Genomic DNA, 21,981 nt, shown 5'->3' on the forward strand with positions numbered 1-21,981 from the left:
ACTGCTACTTACCCATCACACCCTCAAACCTCTTTTAGTGGTGTGAACCCACAATAGAGTACATGTCATGTTTTGATTTGTGGCAGCGATACCGCAGGGTGGTGAAGGTGAGGAGGTGGTGGCAGGTCAGCAGGTCGGCAGGTCGGTTGGATAAAGTCTTTAATTAACAAAAGATAAGATCACACAAAATAGCAAAGGAGGTAGCGCCGAGGCAAACATAAAACTCACCAAGGGAGGTGGAAAACCCCGGCCCAAGGAAAACTGGCGACTAACGGAAGCCCAAGGTGAGGTAAACAGAACCCTTGTTACAAATCAAAGACGGCTCCTTCTACACATGTAAGAAAATAAAAGCGCGGAACAGGAAATAGTGGCAAGAAAAGAGTGAACCCACACAAAAGTCCAAACTTTTTTATTGTTTGCCAACAATAACAACTAACCTGCAAAAAGTGACATCTAAGCAAGACGACACACCTCAGAACAAGGTGGAAATGTCTCATTCCTGTACGGAGACCAATTTGCTTACCCTAAGTGACGTGGGCTAAGATCTGCAATATGTTTATGAGCAAAGTAATTTGGTGACATTGGGGTCAATATGCAGTGCAAAAACTACATTTCAAGAAAGTAAAAAAGTCCATTTTAAGCAACCATTTTTTATTTTGTTCCTAAAAAGAGAAAATATCTTGTCTAGCAATTTTCACATGAGAAAAATAATCTTATATTAAGAAAGTATCGCGAGCCAATTCTTATTCAGTTATTTCTTTTGCAAGAAATTCATTTTTTTTCAAATAACAAGCTAAAACTCCTATTTTGATTATTCTTCAACAACAAATGAAGAACGACTGTCTTCAATTAAGAATGAGTGCGTTCTAAACTTTCTACATTTAAGAACGGAGAACACAGAAAATCTTTCTAAAGATTTGCTGATTTTGGACCAATGGGAAGGCTGCACTGATTTATTATATTAAATCTAGTCATAAAATCTGTGTAGTATGTCAAATATTCAACTTCATTCAAGGATATTATTACTCTCTTTTTACTTCGTTTCTAAATCTACAAGCGAGTGCATTTCATGCAAATCACGGCCAAAAAGAATTCTGATAGTGTTCATGACAGTTGGTTTTCCTAAATGAAGGGAATTTTCCATTCGATTCACACTTTTTTCTTTGTAAATGAAGAAGTTCCATCCGTGTCTTTTGCGTCATGCTTGTTGAAAAGCTCAGACCAACATGACCAACATGCCGACAGGAAGAGATGTTTGCCGCACGGTGACCGAGTGGTTAGCATGTTGGCCCCACAATCAGGCGAGCTGGGTTCAAGACTCTGTTGGAACATCTCTGTGTGGACCTTGCATGTTCTCCCTGCGGTTATTCTTACTCTGGCTTCCGTCCACATCCCAACAATATGCATGGTAGCTTCATTGGAGACTCTGGTCCGTTGTCCTTACAGAATCATTTGCTTAAAATAAGAGAAGTTGTCTTATTGTAACCTAGCAGGTTGATTGGAGACTCTAAATGGTCCACAGGTGTGAATGTGAGTGAATGCTTGTTTGTCTATATGTGCCCTGCCATTGGCTGGACACCAGTCCAGGGTGGACCCCGCCTCTCGACCAAAGTCAGCTGGGATAGGCTCCAGCATACCAGCAACCCTAATGAGGATAAAGCGGTATAGAAAATGGATGGATGTCTCATTGTAAGATAAGGTGGGCTATTTTCAAGTGTGGTACCGGTAAGTGTTCTTTATGAATGATTATTTTACTTTGATGACCCAAGCAACACTTGCTTTATTAAAATGTTATTATACTTAATGTTATTATAACATGTTATTTATTAACATGTTATCTTTGGTCGTTTGTTGACGGTAACGGAAGAGATACAGTATGTGCAACTACGCATACTGTACTTGGATACTGGTACTAACAGCGATGCGATACGGCGATATCAATATGTACGGTGGAGAATGCGGACCTTTTCTAGTGAGTCCACCATGATGTAAATGTTGCACTCACAGCGAGCCTTGCCTTTGTTCAGCACTCATCCTTGGAACTTTCCTTCCACCCCCGTCAAGCCCTTCCTGCACTCTTGCAGCTGACACTCGTGTCTCTAATCAGCCTCGCGCTTTCATCCACGCCTGATCCGTGTCCTTCCTTGTCCTCCTCTCAGGGCCGCCATCTTTTATTGAAATCCTCCTTCACCCTCGTGTGGTACAGATTGGGAGCAGGGAACATGTGAAAGAAACACGACTCTAAAGGTCACATGATGAAAGAGAACGAGGTCAGGAGGACAGAAATGGAGTTTGTGGTACGATGATGAAGTCAAAATGATATCTATCAATGCGGCATAAGACTTGCAGTGTAAAGCATCCCAGGCTTATGTAAGCAATTGACGGTAATGGCTCATTATCACTTTGATCCACCGACACACACTCCTCTCACACGTTCAGGCTAACAATATCACACTCTCTCCACCACTTGATATCCCACTATTCCGACTAGCACCAACCTGCGACTCGCTTCGGAAATGTAATGCAGGCTTTCTATGACTAGTCTCTGTCGTCTCAAGGTCTCAAAATGAGTTCAATTTAGAGCTGATAATCGATTTTTGGTATTTAAAAGCCTCTCAAATGTGGTAATTTTTTTCAGTTCCTGAGTCATCCATGAAAGCAGACCTGTTATCTTTGTGTTTCAGGAAAACAAGATATTCCCACACATCAGTTTGCCACTGATGGACATGTTTCCCTCTTCTCTGACACGTTGCGCACACTAACTCATTGAGTTTGGTCCGTCTAGAGCAGCAGGGGTGTCCAAACTTTTTCCAGCGAGCACCACAGAGTGTAGATCTGCTAAGAAGTTATATACTTGTACTGCTTGTATATACTTGTACCGTATATCCCGAAACAAAGCTGCATCTTTTCTCATGGAGCTGAAAAATGAATTCCAACGTTCTCCTTAGATAATCTTTGTAAATGTTCCCATTATTCCCATAATCCATCCATCCATCCATTTTCTACACCGCTTCTCCTCAGGAGGGTCATAACTTGTTCCGCAACCTAATTTTCCAAAAATGACAACTTTGTTTTGTTTTGTTTCTCATTATAATATGACTTTAAAATATAAATAACATTTTAATTTGATAAAATATGTGTTTCTTCAATATTCTAAGTTTGTGATACAAAAACGACATTACTTTTGCTAATATTATTCCGAGTTTATTCTTGTAAAATTGCAACTTTTTTGTCGTTGGAATACGACTATTTTTTATCTTTTTAAAAATTGTTTCTATTTTGACTTTAGTCGTATAAAATTACAATTTCATCTTTCTGCTTGTACATGTTCTTCTTGTAATTATGACTTATGACTATTCTCATAATATTTTGACTTTATTCCCATAATATTAGACATTTTTCCCTAACCTAATTTTCCAAAAATTACATTATTTTGTAGTTTCTCATAATATTCCAACTTTGTTTAAATAACACTTAGGTTAGTTGAAATATATTTGTTTTCTTTAATATTTCGAGTCTACTAACATGACATTATTTTTCCTCACAATATTCCAGGTTTATTTTCGTAAAATTTGTGGTTGGAATTCAACGTTTTTCTCGGAATATTTTGACTTGATTCTTGTCAAATTCCAGCTGTTCTTTCCATTTGTGCTGTTTTTAATCTTCCGTCTTTTAAACGTTTTTCTTGCAATTATGACTTGATTGCCGTGACATTTTCACTTTATTCTCCCAACATAACATTTTCCCCAAATTGCAACTTTGTTGTTTTGTTTATTTGTCACAGTGCACCTAAAAAACACATTTTTCTTTAATATTATGACTTTTTTTTGAGAAAACATCTTTTGTCTTTCATTTCAACTTTATGCTGCTAAATGATGTAAATTAGAATATTCCAACGTTATTCTCGTAAAATTGCAACTTTCTTCTCCTAATATTTTGATTTTATTTTTGTACAAATACTGCAGACTTTTCCATTTTTGCTTGTTTTTTCTTTAGTTTCCTTGTTAAATAAAGTTTTTAGAATGATGATTACTCGATTAATCATATCAACAACCTTTACATTAATTGATTAAGAAAATAAAGGCCAGTTGTGGCCCTAGTTCAAGTCAACATTTTCTGAGAAAACGTACCTCAAAAGATGTCAGCACATCTCATGAGACGTTAGCGCTAGGTGTGTTGGCCCCGAGGACCTGTTGGAGTGGCCTTTTATTGTGGCCAGCCCAAGGCAATAATCATGCTGTTGAATCAGCATGAAACAAAGAAAAACATAGACATATGACAAATAGAGTCATGAATTTGATATTGACTTCCCAATCTGCCCCCCCAGCCTTATTCAGAGTACAAAAAACAACATAGCATTTTTCTTTTTAGAAAAAGATCATCAAAACACATTAGCTTGTGCTGAAAAAGCATGTAGGCGGTTGACGCCACGCTGCCCCCCCTCCCTCCCAAACACAATTACTTGCGATTTTAATGATTCATTAAAATCGCATTGTCTTAACGAGGCTCAGCTCAGCTCGACTGCAAGGCGTTGATTTTCCGCAGTCGTAATGAGAAACGTGCCGGTAAATATCGTAGTCTCAGCCGCACTCATCAACGTCACTTGGAGCCAACAAAGAAAAAACCAAAAAACAACAATTAACAATCCGTCGACCTTCCCGCACGGCTTCATTGGCATTCAGCAAAGATGAGATTTAAGGCTTGTGGAAGCGCGTGTGTGCTGTCAGTGTTAGGGTTGAGGAAACGATGACTTGGCCTCTAAGGAGTCACTCACATGGAGTGAGTCGGGTACTCGATTCACTCAAGTCCCTCGTCACAAAGCAGCTAGTTCACAGTGCAGGATATGATGCCCAATTGGGATTTGTTGTTAAACTCCCTTTTTTTTCTGTGGTCGTTCACATCATGATTACCGTACCCTCCGCTGCGTAAGCCGCTCCTTTTTTCTTAAACTTTGAACGCGGCTAATTTATGGCTAAATTCTAATCTGGTGACATCTCCCTTATTTCAGAACTACTACTAATTGTTTAGCGTGCCGCTCGCGAAGCAGCGAGGAAAGGATAGATCTTTCTTTGGCAGGAGCCAATCACAGGCTATCAGTGCACTCACAACAAGCCTGTCAACCCAGTAGAACTTGGCGGAGGTCAGTTTGTATGCCAGTGTAACAACGTAACAGTCTGACTCAACAGTGCCATCTTTCTTTCAAAGAACATGTTACTAACAGCACTAAATTCATCACACTGCAACTAACAAATATACAAACATGTCCCAATATGACTTTAAATTTAAAAAACATTTTCAAGTTTTCCCATAAGGCATTGCATCTGAGCAACACAGTCGTTGGGGCGCTGCAATTAGCGGCCCTCTTTATGCTTTGGGCTTCGGGTCCTCTGGCACCCTCTGGTGGACAGAAGCAACATTGCAGTGCAATTTTACATCCTCCTCCAATGAAATGGTTTTCTCAACCGAAATGCATTATGGGAACACTTTAAAATGATGGAGAGCTTTTTCATATAAAAATGGTAGGCGTTTCTATATTTCCGAGGTGCTACGTTTGAGTGCGGTTGCTGTGTGATGAGTTTAATGTTGTTTGTAAGATGGAACCCTGAGCCCGACTGTTATGTTGAGTCATGACCTGCGATTTCCAGTGGGTTGACAAGCTTGTTGTGAGTTTTTTCATAGCTCATGATTGGCTCCTGTTAAAGAGCTGACTGGTTGGGAGGTTGTTTTTTTTATGAATAAAAACATGTATTCAATGACATTTTAAATGTATATACCGGAAATAAATGTATTAAAAATGTACTTTTAATATAATTTTTAAAAATATTATAGCGTAAAAAAATTTCATGAGAGTAGATTTGATGCGGGAAAGCTTTAATGCATGTGTTGCAGCGTGTTGCTAACTACCTGCCCCCGCCCCCATCATAAACTCAATGCTAATGCTAGCAGCTGGCGTGTGTGTCGGGGACGTTAGCGTGTATATGATATCAGCGGCTTGACTTTGCCGTGTGCAGATGCCGGGTGATCCTCAGCCGTGCATCGCGGCTCAAACAGACGTTCCGCAGATTGCCCATTGTGTTGGCGCGTCAACAGCGAGTGGCTCAAAGCCGGCGAGGCGAGGAGTCACAAGCAAGTGTAGACGCGACTGTGATCGTTCTGCAGCAGAGAACTTAGTGTGAAAAGGCTTCATAACGCACGCCCCCACACTGTGGAGGGAAAGTGACTTCTTAGCAAAGTTGGTGACATCTTGTGTCTGCCGGTTAAACTTCATTTGCATTTGGTGGAATATTCAAGGAGAGCAGATGACGAGCACCGTGCACGCTTCCTGGAGCTGGGGAAAAGAAAGAAATAAATGAATACATAATGTCAGACTAAATTCATTATCTGCCTCAAAGGATTTCTCCCTGTCTTGGAAACACATCTGGGGGGCATCTTTAATGAAAAATAAACAGCGCTCTGATGTGTGTGGGCTGTGTGGTGGGGGGGGTTGCACTTGACATGAAGTCAGCAATCTGTGCAGGATGTCTGCTTGCATCCCAGCACAAGCGACAAACTTGTTTTTGTGTCGCTTTGCAGCTTTACTTTGTCAAATCGTCAAATATTGAAGAGTGTTGCTTTCTGCAATCATTTGGTTCGGCGTTACCCGCCGATGCGGAGACGCGGCAGCGGGTTGAATCGATACAGGCTTCAAAAAAGTATGAATGAGCTCCACGGATCAATAATAGCAACAGCGACGTAATTACAGATTACCAACAGGTGCGCTCCGCAGCTCCCTGGAACAGGAGTCAAGGGCTGGAACCAAACACAAAACACGAAGCAGACGTAACCAACAGGAAATATGACAACAACCAACGGAAAACGACAAAGACGACAGTTAAAGGAAGTGGATGGAGCTGGAAGTGTTCACCAGACAGTGACGAGCCTACAATAATCAGCATCGACGATATGAATCAACAGAGTTCATCCATTATACGGGAATGACGTCATGAACTGTGCAATTCAGTTCCAGTTGTATTTTCATTCATTCTCGATGTCTTTGCTTTACGTGTCTTCATTTAATGTTCCCCCTCATTTGAACTTTTTCCCATTTATTATTAACAATGTATTCGTGTTTTATTACTGTTATTAAATTTTAATTTTTATCCTCATTTTTATAGCTTCCTTTTCCTTAACCCTGCACAAGCTATATATACTGTAGCTTTATTCGTCTAGCACTTTTCATCGCAAAGGATTCCATATTTCGTAATTAGAACATCAAAAACCTGTTTCAAACCTTCTAAATACAGTTGTTGACATTATTAGAGTTCCGTAGACATGGCCGGGCGGGGGCCGCTCCTCTCGCGGGCCCGGTCGTGCGGTGCTTGCTTCTCTGTCCCTCCCTGGCGCCTCTGGCCTGCGTGCTTCGTGGGTGCGGCCGTGCTCCGCTCTATGTGGGGTCCGGTGCTCTTGTGGTCGTCGTGGTGTTGCTCCCTTGCCGGCCGTGGTGGTATGCGGGGGGCGCGTGGGCGCGGCTCCCGCTGTCCTGGTGGCGGTCGGATCTGCCTTGGGGGCGTGTGGCTTGTCCGTGGTGTTTGGCGGTTTGGGGGTGGCGCTGTGAACGCTACCTCCGGTGGGGCTCCGGTGTTGGGGGGCACTGGGGGTATCGCCTCTGGGGGGTTGGGTGGGCCGGACTGGGCATCCTGGCGGGCCGGGTAGGGCCTGTGGTGTGTCCTGCGGCACGCCCGAGCCTGGGCTGTGGTGGGCGGCCGGTCGGTCATGTGTCCTTGGTCCCCCCCCTGCTCGGTTTGGGCGGCGTTGGGGTGTGGGGCCCCCGTCCTTCCTGTGCCACTGCACCACCTCACATATATATAGGACATTGGGGGGTGGCCTACGGTCGGGCGTGATTGGGGAGGGGAGCTGCCTTGCGGGGCTCCTTTGCTCCTGCTGTGCCACTGACCTGTTGCCCCCCAATTTTAATCGCAGAGTAGACACTTAGGGTTTGGGGGGGCTGGCCAGGTGAGGGGCCCTCCGAGCGGCAGCTGTCCCCCGATTTTAATTGCATCATTAGCTATCATCCACATACACTCCATATACATGCACACAGATACACCATCCTCTTTTATTTTATTTTATTTATTTATTTATTTTTTTAATTGCATCATAGACACTATCACACCTTATCACATACACGGGTGGGGCGGGCTGGATTGGGGTGCCTCGTGCACCTCGGCGTCTGCCCGCCAGGGTCGGCGGTGTGGCCGGGGGCCTGGCCGTCGCGGTGGCTCGCCCGGGGCGGCCTGGCCTGTGGGGTGCCCTTGTCTGGTTCGCCCGCCCTTCCCTGGGGTGGCCCTCTGGGGCCTGTTGATGCCGGGGCTTGCGCCGGGGGGGGCGGCTTGCGGTGCCCCCCCTGGACTGACACGTGCCGCGGGCGCCTCTGCGCTCTTGGGGCGGGTTCGGCGGTCTCCGGGGGGCGGTGCTGGTGCTTCGGGTGGCCCGTGTGCTGTCGCGGCGGCCGGTGGTTGCTGCGCTGTGGCGGCTGCTGGGGCGCCGGGCCAGCTGGTGGGTTGGGGCTTGGTCATGCTTGCGGGTACTGTGGGCCTGGGTGGCGGGGTGGGGGTGGGGGGGCGGGTGCCCTGGGGCCGGGCTCGCTGGGGGGGGTCGTGCTCTGCCGGGCGCTTGGGCGTCTGTCGCCGTTGCGCTTTGTGCGCTGCCGGGCCGCTGTCTGTGTCCTCGCCTCCCCCGGTCTGTCTGTGGGCTTGTCGGGGGTGGGGCTCCGGTGCGCGGGTGGTGCGCTGTCGGCTCTGGTGGCATGTGGCTGGTCTGGCTTCTGGTGGTATGTGGGGGCCGTCGGCTGGTCGGCTGCTGGTCTCGCCTTCTCGGCGCTGGTGCTTGGCCTCCCTGCGGCTTGGGGTGTGGTGCTCCCGCTCTCTCTTCGGGGTTTGCTGGCCCGCGGGTCTCGGTTGGCGCTGTGTGGTGGTTCGCCTGGCTGCTCGCCCGTTTTCCCGCCTGCCTGCTCGGTTTCCCGCTCTCCTCCTCGCTGACTCCCCTGTCTGCCTCGCTGGCGGCGTCCTACCGCTGGGGGGGTGTGGCCGGGTGTCTTCCTGCTCCCCGGCAGTCTGCGCTCTCCGCCCCTGGGTTCTGAATCGTATGTCTGGGACCCCGGGGTCCCCGGCTCCGCTGCTCCTTGGGTTACCAACGGGGGATAGGGTGGGGCTTCCTGCCCGACACCACTGTGTGTGTGTGTGTGTGTGTGTGTGTGTGTGTGTGTGTGTGTGTGCGCGCTTGAGTAAGTAAGAGTGTGTATGAGCGTGCGCATAGGGGTGTGTTTGTGCGTAGGAGCGTTTATGTGCGTGTGTGTGGGTGCGTAGGAGTGTGTATGTGCGTGCGTGTGTGTATTTTTATTTATTTATTTATTTTAGTTATTTATTTGGGGGGGGGCATACAGGGGTTTGCTCCGTGGGGTCAGGTGCTGGGCGATACATCTCTGCCGCCCGTGCCTCCGCCGGGTGGGTGGAGGGTGTGCCTCCTGCATCCCTTGGCGGGGCGGCCCTGTGTCGGGGGTCGGGCGGGGGTTGGCCCGGGGCGGGCCGGGCTCCGCTCCCTGGGGGTGGGGGTGGCGGTGGGGGAGAATTGGCGCTTCCGGCGCGGGCGGGCTTCTTTCCAGCTGTGGAGGCGTCTCTGGGCCTGCCGGTTTGTGGCCCCCGGTACCCGTCTGCCTTTGTGGGGTGTGATCTCTCGCTGGTCTCGGGGGTTGGCAGTCCTCCGGCCCGCTGGCGCCCTGTCCTTGGCTGGGATTACCTCTCTTCGGCCCCTTACTGGTCTTCCCGGGGGGGGGGCTCTCTGGGCTGGCTCTTGGGGCACTGTTCTTTGTGCTGCCTGCCCCTATGGGCCTGGTGGCCTTCTGGCGGCCGGGGCCCGGCCTTGCTATTTGGGGCGGGGCTCTCTGGGAGGTGGAAGGCGGCCCCTTTCCTTTCATGCACTCTCAGTGACAATCACACGCCCACACATTCCTGCACCTTTATATATATATGAAGTCTTCCTTACATACAGAGATACCTGTACATATGCACACTCACAGTACATACGTACTTCCCCACATTACTCACTGAGTTATCCAGGGTGTTATTATGTTGTTGGTTTTATTACAGCGACGGTGATTTCAGCAGTATGACTATATATATATATGTGTGTATGTGCGGTATATATGTGTATATATATATATATATATATATATATATATATATATATGTATATATGTATTTATGTATGTGTATGTATGTATATATGTGTGTATATGTATTTTTTTTTTTTTTTTACAATGATGTGCATTACAGTAACTTTGATTCTATTCACTATCATGGATAATCATTTCATTACTACAGTTATGTGTGACTGTTTCAATGCGGTATTATCATGGTGATCACTATCATAATTCATCATTTCATGACTGCTATTGTGTGCGACTGTTTCAATGCAGTATTGTCATTGTGATCACTGTCATAGGTCATCATTTCATGACTGCTATTATGTCTGATTGTCATTGACAGCTTTGTCATTGTGGTTGTTGATATTGATTTGTCCTTTATCCTTGTTCGTCTTTATAGTTGTCACGGACATTTATTTGCTGATGTCGTTCGGTATGTTTCTGTTGTTCTGTCACAATTGTTGTTGTTGCTGCTGTTGTCCTTGTCTCTTGTCTCTCTTTTTTTTGTTTTTGTCCCCTCTCGCCCCCCCCCCCCCCCCGTTTCCTTTTCTCTTCTTCTCTGTCCCCTCCTGCTAAAAAAAAAAAAAAAATAAAAATAAAAATAAAAAAATAAAAAAAAATAAAATAAAATCATCAGTGGACTGATAAAAAAAAAAAAAAAAAAAAAAAAAAAAAAAAAGAGTTCCGTAGACATGAAACAACACCCCCATAGTCACCTTTACACTCCTATTACCCCATATAGTAGACATGCTAGGAGAAAATAAAACATATAAGACAGAATATAGGCTCAGTTCCTTGTTGTTGTTATTTACGGTTTCTGTGTTGCAAACAAAGAATAATGAGTGCAAAAGTGACTATTAGGGACGCATGCACCTCTGAGTGCTCCCAGCGAACATCAAACATGAATAAAAATCATGACTACGATGATGATGAACTACCACAGGGGTGGCCAAACGTATTCCAGCGAGGGGTCGCACAGTGAAAAATGAAAGCGTGGATATTTTGTAAAGCAACACATGCAGATATGCGAGCAAGTTATACAGTATAGACTTCAAGAAAACACTGAAACCGCAGCTCATCGTTGTGATATAGCTGAAAAAGCCTATTATTACTATCAACTTTGCCCCCCCCCCACCAAACAAACACATTTTTGCTTAGTTTTTTTCTTTTTCCAAATATTTCAACTTTCTTTGTAAAAAATCTTTATGTATGTTCTTTTTGGAATATTATGACTTTATTGCCATAATATTATAACTTAGGATACCAGTAATTTTATTCTCATAATTTTCCCATAATTATATAGGAATATAATAATAACAATAATAATAACAATAATAATAATAATAATAATAATAATAATAACAATAATAATAATAATAATAATAATAATAATAATAATAATAATAATTTATTCTCGAAACATTATCATGTTTTCCGCAACCTAATTTTCCAAAAATTACAACTTTATTAGTTGTTTTGTTATATTCTCATAATATTAACGCTTATTACAAAATAACTTTTTTCTTCCGATTTCAACGGCATTACGACATTATTCTTGCAAAATTCTGACTTTTTCTTGTTAGATTGCAACTTTTTTCTCTTTTTTTTTCTTGCAAAATGTCTTGCAAAAAATCCACTTTGTACACCCCGACCTGTAAGTTCATGAAAAACCACTGACTGAATCTGTCAGGAGCTAAACTTCATTGTTTTTTTCATGCTTAGTCATCAAATATTTGTTTTAAAAACCTCCGTTTGATGATTTTTTCAAGCTAGTCATCAGCTGGCATGCTGATTTTGAACCCCCACGGTTTGAAACCTCAAGTTGAGTTTGACTTTTAAGGCACATTTTTCTCCGAGGTATTTAAATTGGACTCCCAATTTGCGGCATTTGACTTTGGAAGTTTCCACGTGTGCGGTTGTGTGCGTTAAAGCGAGCTGATACATCTGGACAGAAGTGTTTTGTTTGTGTGTGTGTGTGTGTGTTGCGAAGCTGTCATCGCTGATACATAACTTGTGACTTGAGTCAGCGTCGTGTGGATTGATGTTGGCCTTGAGTGTCTGCGAAGTGTCGTCTTTGTTAAGCTCCGTGACGGAAGGTGTCCCAGTCACATCAATACATGAAATAGACATCATTTGACGACGCTCCTGACCTTGATTTGTGTTCTCTGCCGCGTGATATGGGAGCACAACGTCTCGGCTCGACAGCGTACTCGTCACTTCATTAAGTACAAGCCAACGAGGCCGTACTGGGAACACGTCGATGTGTGTGTCTGTAGCTTTAATGCTAATGAGCTGTTTATCCACACCAAAAACACGCAACTGTGTACTTTATCAACTTTTGACATACACACAGCGTAATAGCTGCCATATGTGAGATATCGACAACATCAGGAGGAACCAAACGTTAGCAACACTAGCATAACCGTGTGAGCTAGAGTGCCAACATTTTAACAGCAATTTTATGCTAGGTTAGCCTATTCGGTGAGGAAAACAAAATAATCAAAGTGTAGCGGACTGATGGACAGTCGGCATTTTAACATGATCCAGGCTGCATTTTAAGAAGTGCAGTGGTGGGCGTATACCAGGGGTGTCCAAACGTTTCCCAGCTCGGGCCGCATACTGCAGACTATGCTCTGTTAGTAGTCAAGTTAGCCGTCTTGAGTCCCTGCAGCATAAGAGTTGTAAATGTGACTATAGGGGTGTATTTAGAATGGAAATAGGTCCTATATCGTGAAATACATTTAACGCGGTCGGGTCTGGAACCAATTAACCACTACATACGAGGAACGACTGTATACTGCATTTAAATGTCAAGAAAAAACTGCCTGCATCACAGCTTTGGGTTACAGGTGACAAACTGTATTACTACTTTTTCTCCACTGCTTGATTCCATAATCTTTTGACTTTATTCTTTCACTTGTAATGTCACAACCTTTTTCCCAACCAAGTTATCCAAAAATTGCAACTTCATTCTTCGTTTTACTGTGAACATGTTTTTTTTCTCTCACTGTATGTGTTACGCCCATTTTTTGTGTGTCATAATTAGATTCATATTATGACTCCATTCTAATATTTCTACTTTATCCTCGCAAAATTGCTGCTCTTTTTCCATTTGTCTTGTTTTTGTTTATTTGGGTTTTTTTAAATGTGCCGCAGGCCACTAAAAAAACAGCGACGGCCCGCAAGTGGCACCCGGGCCACACTTTGCACATCCCTGGCGTACAGGAAAAAGGGAGGGTTTTCCTTCATGGCGTCATGAAAAGTGCCTCTTCTCTCATTTTTCTCACGCTTGGTGCTCATAAATGCTAATTCCTGTTAGAAAGTCATTTGAAAAGTTAGTGTTGCAAAACGTTGTTGTTGTGCTTGTAGTTTGCAATGGTGGAGTCCAAATATTAGAGCCGGCTCTCAGTGTGGTGCAGTGGAGTTTTAGGCAGCAATGCTCTGGAACGCTGGGACTTCTTCAGAGTGTTATTGATTCCTTCCAAACTGATGGGCAATCCCGCTGAGAATCACTGACTTCTCAACAATACAGTGTGTGTGTGTGTGTGTGTGTGTGTGTGTGTGTGTGTGTGTGTGTGCCTGATCACATCTGATAGCCAGGAAACAAGCATCACTAACAGCCTTCTCAGGGAACTCAGCAGTATTCTTTTACAAGTCTTTCCCAGCTGCCTTCTTCTTTTGCTTAGTTCCTTCCTCCACGTGTTGGCTCACAACGCACTTTGTCTTGATATGCATCATTTGCTATCAGGCTTGCAAAAAAAACAGTAAAGTTATATCACATAATCCCTCGTTTATCGCAGTTCATTGGTTTCAGACCCCCTTTGTGATAAATGAATTTATATGAAGTAGCAGTACAGTTTTTAACATTATGAGAGCCCTCTAGACATGAAATAACACCCCTATAGTCACCTTTATACTTGTATTACCTTATATAGTATCGAAATAATAAGAGAAAATAAGACAGTTAAGACATAAATAAGACTCCTGCTCGTGTGTGTTGCTGTAAATGTATTCCCTTGGGAAATTGAGTGGCAGGATGGAAAGGAAATGACGTTGGGGGTTGAGAGCTGAGTTTGGCGTGTGTGTGGAGTTTGTTCTCCTCCTGCGTGGGTTTTCTCCGGGTACTCCGGCTTCCTTCCTTCCTACACTCTAAACTGTCCATAGGTATGAATGTGAGTGTGAAAGGTTGTTTGTCTATATGTGCCCCGCCATTGGCTGGCCACCAGTCCAGGGTGTGCCCCGCCTACCGCCCAAAAGTCAGCTAAGATAGGCTCCAGCATGCCCCACGACCCTAGAAAGCGGCATAGAAAATGATTGGATGGATGTTTGGGCGATCAGGTCTGGTGCATCACAATAACATCACTGACACCTAGTGACCAGTGTAGAAAACGACATGTCACAAACATCTTTGAATGTGTCTTCTGAATGTCTTACAGTGTATCTGTACTTTAGTTCATTTAGCCATTGTTGTGCTTAAAGATGCTTAATTTAGGCAAAAAACAGATAACATTTGTTTGAATATGCATTGTTTTTCCTAATAATACGTCATATTCAAGCACAAAACAAGGTTCTCTGGAGTGCAGCATTAGTCTGAGGCTATTAGAATTATTTACAAGCACTCTTGGGCCCCTGACTGATCACTCCTGAGTTCCCTCCCTTGTTTCCGTGTGGGCCGCGCTCCATCAACACCTGCCCTGACAGGACCAGGAGGAAGAAGCCATTTTGTTTCTTTTTAGTTTGGACACAATTAAGAGCTTATCTGACCACACAGCCGCCGTCCACTCGACTCAAGACGCAGACTTTTACGTCGCACTTTCCTCTAATTGGCCTCCATCTGTTGGTAAAGGGCGCGGGGGTGACAGCTCACTTCAAGCAACAAATCAAATATGCAGAGTTCCGACGGGCCAGGAGGCATCCAAACAAAGACCACGAAAAGATCTCCATTAGTCCTCCTACCCTTCTGCCCCACTGGGGGCTGAAATGGATGTGTCAATAACCCAAAAGCTGCAGATGAAGCCTCACTATCACAAGGCGCCATTACACTGGGAGTATTTATGTAAAATTAGCACAGGAGGGAGGAGAGGACAGAAAGCAGCATTAGTCTCCCACCATTCCCACATCCACTCATCCCGCAGCATTCCCTAACGCCGTGTGATCCACGCCGAGTGTTTGGGGGTTGTGGGACGTCTTTCGCCTTTTCATCCTCGTGCTCTCACCACTCAGGGTATTAGAGTCTCATTTAGTCATTCACTTGTGCGCTTCATCTTGCTGCTGATGTGTTTTTTTTTATTCCCCCAGAATATAAATCAGCAAAGAAAAACATATTTTCTGAAAAAAAATTCTGAAAACATTTTTAATACTTTTATTTCAGCCTGAACTCCACGTACATGCTCAAAAACAACACATTCCACATGTATGGAGGGCATATAGCACTAAGAGAAACATATTGTGCCGCAAAATGCACCAATCTGAGATCATTTCTAAGAGCACTGAGCAGCTTGCCGGCATCGGGTCACATACAAGCAGCAAAACATTTGCAGTAAATGCAACACGTTCCACAAAAAAGGCTCACATGCCGAGTTAAAAACCTTCATGATATGCCACAAAATACTCTACTTTGACGGGAAAATGTCACAATTTACCGTTATTTCCACGCAACACAGGTGTCAGAGCCAGCAGCAACACGGTCCGCAAAAATGGCTGCCATGCTGCGTAAAAAGCTTGATCATTTGTTTTTTTTTTTCTTTTTGCAATGAAAATGCAAAACACAAAGTTAGGACTGCATTGTAGTTACAGTATATCTTGCAGCATGGTCTTCACAGTGCCTGTTGTAACAACCCATTCCATAAAAATGGCTGACATCCAGCAAAGACATAGATCATTTGCAATAAAAGCGCTACAATGCGGCAGGAAAATGTCACATATTTCACTCGTTTCTACAACGTAGGGATTGGATTGTAGGATTTTCCAGAAGCATAAGCGTAAAAATGCAGGCTGGGCTACACATTCTCAGGGACAGCTATGCATTCCACAAAAATGGCTGACTTGCTGTGATTAAAAACCCTTAGAATTTGCCAGAAAAAGGTGCACTAGGAATATGTTTCGCTATAATTTCCAACAGGTTTGGGCAATTTTCGAGCATGGCCAGTAAGGATGAGCGAGCGCACCACTATCTGTATCTGTATCTGTTCACCCATCTCAATTATCTGTATCGGTCGCTGTACTCGGAGTGGGCGGGGCATCAACCGAAAGAGGGCGTGATTTACCCGGAAATGGACAGGGCTCAAATCGGTCATGGATTGATCAGAATTTGCTATATTTATCTTTTATTCTTCAGCTACAGTATACGTGTACTGGAAGCTTTATTATTATTTCTATTTATTTTTTAATGATCTGTGTGAAGTTGGTGATTCGTGCAAACATCCAGTGATGGCAAACACGGAAATAATCAAAAGCACCGTGTTCAGTGCTACGAGCAGAGTTTTCCAACTGACTTTAATACCAGCAGCCAAATTACAAGCAAGCAGACGGAAAAAAAACAAAACACCAGCAGTGACCGACGCAACACGAGCCGTTTACAGCTGTCTTGTCCAATACACCGCGTACGTGACGAGACAAGTTTACCAAGTAACTTTAGATACGAGCTGAGCTGAGGAAAACCTAAAAAACCCGTGCAGAGTGGAGGCAGGTGGGACTACTCATGAAGTTTCCTCCACGTTGGCGGGTCTGTTAGTGTCTTTAGTCATGCTTGGACAACGCTGGTGAAATATAACAAATAAATAAACACAATATCAGGTTCTCAACAGTCAAATTGGGTGGGGGAGTGAAAAAAACTGCTGTCCCCGGGGGGCGACATGACAGAAATGAATTAAGAACGGCTGTACTAGATGTAGATATAGTAGATTAGAGCTGTAACAATTAATTGATGAATCTGAGATTAATCAATTATCAAATTAATCAAAACTATTTTGGTATTCGCTTAATCATTTTTTGGATTCAAAAGTGTAAATATCCTTTAGAATCCACTTGGGATCTTTGGGATCCGCTTTGACTTTGGAAAACTGATCAACGTTTTTGCCTCTTTTCTGATGTGTTGCAGACCAAAACACTAAGTGTTTGTGTTTGCTTCATATTGACTCGGGCCTAACCAATTACTCGATCAATCAAAACAACAAGCCTCTGATTGATCCACTAAGAAAATAATCGTGAGTTGCAGCCCTTACGGTAGATATAATGTTGTCCAGCGACATGGGTATCATAGTGCCAGGAGCGATACATTCCAGATACATGCAACATGTTCCACAAACATGGCTGCCATACATATGCTACAAACCCGATATTTTGCTGCCAAAGTGCTACATTTTGCTTTAACGTCCAGTGAGAGCCATGCTGTGCTACTTCCCAGCGACATGGGTGCCACCTGCAGACATGCTATGCTTGACATCTAATAACATTTTGCCTCCCAAGCGCAATGTTTGCCCAAAACTTCAAAGCAGTTAAGGCAAGCTCTCGGTTCGCGTGACTTGTGAGAGGACGCCTGATATAAAACGCCTGCGTCGTCACATCCTGTGAGTCATCGATCGCTCGTCTCCTGTGAAGTATCAGTGTTACAGAGGACGTCACATACAGTATGAGAAATTAGCTCTTAAGTATTAATCAATATTAATGGAGCGGCTCAGGATGCATGCCACCGTGCAAATGACTTGCTGGGAGCTTTGAGGAGGAGTGAGGAGTGAGAACATCATTTTAAAAGCTGTCAGACTGTGCAAATGTGTGCAAATGTTGCATTCTTCAACGGAGGAGGCCGGTACACACTACACGCTGGAAAGCTGCAATCCAAGCATCATAGTGCGGCATGCCATGCCATGCAAAGGTGCCCCCTAGTGGCTGAAAACAGTAATCGGAAGTGCTATGATTTTTCCTCTCTGCATGAGTCTGCCTTGCAGGAAATATTCCAGACAGATTAATATTACATTAGCACGCTAAATGAGATGCATGATACACTGACTGAGTAATAGTTCATAAAGAACCATGAGGCAGAATATTAATTAGGGAAGGAAATATTGAATGCCGTGGTGCACAACAGACAAGAAGGCGTGTGAGTGCGTGAGTCTGAGCGGTAGACACCTTGGGATAAAGTGGGAAGCTGCGTCTCCAGTCATAGTTGGATGTGCTCCGAATGACAACGTGAATCACTGCACCGTGCACTGACCCGCTTGAAATGGCTTGCAGCGGTCCAGGCAGCACATCACCTCATGACATGATGACCTTGTGGCAAAACTTGTCTCACTAAAATGTGAAAAATCAGCCCCCCAAAATATTTATTATTTATTTTTTTAAAAACGCCCCCTGTTGTCTGAATGCACTAAAGCAGCACTGAGGAATATAAGTGTGATATTTAGCAACACTTCCAATGATGCACAGCCATATTTCCGAAAGAAACACAATAATGATACAAATTCAGGTTGGTCAAATGGACATTGTTTGCTTTCCACGGCGTAAAAGTGCTTGATGGTGTCTCTCCCGGGAGGAGGTAGGAGGGATGAGACGAGAAGATGACCGGGGAAGCTTGACACCGAGGAGACAGGATGGAGGCTGCTGGGTCGGGGATGGTACCCAGTGCCCACAGTAGCCCACTTACCACAACACCCCCCCCCCCCCCCTCCCCCAATAAAATAAACGTCACACTGCGCCAACATGCACACACAAGCACACGCATGCACGTGAAGCTGGCACCACGCACCTGGTTTTTGTGGCGAGTCCCATCTTCGAGTTCGGAAGAGGTGTTCATGGTTCCCCCATCGGCCGGTCAGCGTCCCACGGAGAATCTGCGCATTACATCCACCTGCAGGCTCCGGTCCAAAGCGAACACATCCACCGTGCAAGTCCGCAGCCTACTCCATCGGAAGAGAATGACGCTAGAACTTCTGCTGAATAGAACTTAATTTCCTGGGTGATTATTCCGTGATGTTGTGGTGCTGAATTCCAGCCAAATTACACCCGATCCAAAAGTCCTTTTACTCCAATCCAAAAAGAAAGCAGTCTTTTGCTCCTCCACTCCACTTCCACAAGACGGACAAAAACGGCTCCGGTAGAAAACGCACAGCACGGCCACAACCTCCTCCTTCCTTCCTTCCCTCCTTCGCTCCTTCGTCTTGCAGCAGGCAGAGAGCCTGTGGTTCGGAGGAGAGAGTTGCGCTCCTCCGCTGTGGCGCACAGTACACCCGCTTCCCTCCACCTGTCAATCAACGCTTACTCACTCCCCCCTCCAGCTTCCTAACTCCCCGCCCTCGGCTGGACCACAAACACAGAAGCAGAGACCACTAGTGTGAATGAGCCCCCCTCCTCCCCAAGAAAAAAACGCTATCAGTGTCACTATTAATAAGCATGATGATGACGAGGAGGAGTTGTCATACTTTGCTGTGATACTTTTAGTGGGAGGGGGGCGGGGGTGGTGTTGGGGGGGCAAATTCAAACCCAGTCACCCTCATTCATTCTGCAGTCCTCAGAGGTGTGGCTGTGCTGCGACGTCACAAAAAAAGGTAGGAATCCACGCTGGAATATTACGTAGAACACTTTTGTCCACTTCGGTGGATGGATGACCCCCCCTTGAAGTAAGTCTGTTGGGAAGAACCTATTATTATTTGGCTTTTCCATTTGAAATAATAGTGACTGAATGATTGGGAGATGTTTCACGATATTTGTAAGGATATGTCGTCAAAAACGTGCCACACGTCATCGCCCATGCCGCCCCATGCCACTAGAGGGCGTATTTACACACGCTGTAACGTGTAAAAGGCGGGTCAGCTGCGCAATCCGGCCGCAGCAAGGAGTCCCAAACGTATTAACCAAGCATTATCACATACCAAGTTGGAGTAGGACTTGGCCACGTATGACAATTCACCATTTCTATTCATTTCTACGTTGAAGGTACTGAAAGCGCTTTGACACGTTTACCTACTGCTGGGTTTTAGTATCATGGACAATGTCACAGTAGGATGGAGGACGATCAAACCAGCAACCTTCAGGTTGGGGGACAACCACTCCACCGCCTGAACCATGCTGCTTCCGTTAGCAACATGCTATAAGCCTGAGTTGCCAAATCGTTGTCCAACGCAGCTCTTTAAGGCGTCAGGGAGTGAGATTTACCGACGTACTTTCGCACAACCACACCAGCTGGCCACCAGCAGACCAACTTTAAAAGATCGACTTGCTGAGACCAATGCCGTTTGCAAACCGAGGAACTTCTGTATTGCTTATGATGGATATTGGCGTTAGACTGGACTTGAAAGTGAAGGCTTTTCAGAAAAATATGCCCTATAGTCGCACAAAACGTTGACGTTTGAATCATGGCGGTGTATGGAAAGTCTAGGTCACAACCGGACGTTTTTTTTCACCGTGCGATTTTTGGCGTTCCCCAAATTGTTGCATTTTGAACAAGCAGAAAACCAAACCTTTTTGCGTGAGGGCCGCACACGATGAAATTTGAGATCGAATTCAGTGGCCAATTTGTTGTACAGTATATGAAGGAAAGTAATCCAATGTACTGCAGGTCGATATACGCCAAGCTGTCAAATACAGTCGTACCTCGGTTTTGGTTATTAATCCTTTCCAAAGGGTCATTCAAAAACCGAATCGTACAAAAAACGCATTTGTTTTTCCTGTAAGAAATAATCCAAATAATCTGTTTCAGAGAACCAGAAATAAACACAAAACACTTTTTTTTAAATATGTAGAATAATGATCGTGTTACATGCAGAAATCAGTGCGAAATACGTATAAATGACGACTGAAAGGGGGCATTCGATTCCACTCAATAAAACGCGGGCAAACCAACTAGTTTGTTAGGCGCAATGTTTAATAACCGAGACATTTTTTTGGCAATAGGGCGTATCAAAATCGAGGTACCACTGTATATTGAAATTTTTAAACAAATAGACATAATCTCAACTTTTTCTTGTAAGCTTTTTTTGTGGCTGTAATCCTTTTTCGTACTGTTCTGCATTTTCCTGGTTTCACTTTCGAGTTCAGTCTGTACAATACAGATAAATAAATAGATATTATCAGTTTCTCAATATCAAATCGGGGGGGCGTGAAAGCATTTCTGGGGGGCATGACAGAAAATAATTGAGATTACAGTCATCCTTTGAATCCAGCAGCTTTTCAAATATATTTTAATTCATAAATTTATGTTTTGTGATTTAAAACAGCCTATTATTGTTTTTAAAAAATGCACATTCAAGCAAATTTTGCATTTTTTTCCATTTTGAACCGTAAAAATGACTAAATAAAGTAAAATACAAATATAAGACGCATTCAAAGATGTTGGGATGATATGTAGTATTCTACACTGGTCACTGGGTGCCAGTAAGGTTACATTGATGAGACAATATCCATTGCAGGAAGTACTGTACAGAACAAGAAGTAAAACAAAACAATAACAAGGAACTCTCCCAATGCTAACATGTGTGATTAGAAGGTTGTTAACAGTTTTTTCTATGCTCTAACTAGAAAAATATTTGATTTCTAAGTAAGGAATCCTACTTTGCGGAAATTCACTTGCCGTGATCGATTAAACGAGGGATTCCTGTATTTGTAGAATGTGCCGTGGGCTAATAACAAAACAAGCCACAAGTGGCCCACACGCTGCACTTTGAACACCCCTGAAGTAAAGTTTTTAATGGTGGTTGATGGCCACAGCTTGACCTTGGAACAGATTATTTCTACCACTCGTCAATCGTCATGTTTCATTTCCATTCTTCCTTTTATTATTTTTGCAACTTTTTTCTCGCCAATGACTG

The 21,981-nt window shown here is 44.2% G+C and overlaps 1 protein-coding gene across 2 annotated transcripts in view; it reads right to left on the reverse strand.

Annotated features, from left to right (window-relative positions):
• fibcd1b (fibrinogen C domain containing 1b) overlaps positions 1 to 19,432 on the reverse strand; it is a 127,402-nt gene extending 107,970 nt beyond the window's left edge. For both annotated transcript variants that reach the window (XM_054758280.1, XM_054758278.1), the window contains exon 1: positions 18,924 to 19,432. In XM_054758280.1, the coding sequence (XP_054614255.1) occupies positions 18,924 to 18,971 (48 nt within the window). In that variant the 5' untranslated portion in view covers positions 18,972 to 19,432. The remainder of the gene's footprint in view (positions 1 to 18,923) is intronic.
• Between the last annotated feature and the right edge of the window lie 2,549 nt (positions 19,433 to 21,981).

This window comes from Dunckerocampus dactyliophorus, chromosome 17 (assembly GCF_027744805.1).
Source record: "Dunckerocampus dactyliophorus isolate RoL2022-P2 chromosome 17, RoL_Ddac_1.1, whole genome shotgun sequence".
Taxonomy (NCBI): Eukaryota; Metazoa; Chordata; class Actinopteri; order Syngnathiformes; family Syngnathidae; genus Dunckerocampus; species Dunckerocampus dactyliophorus.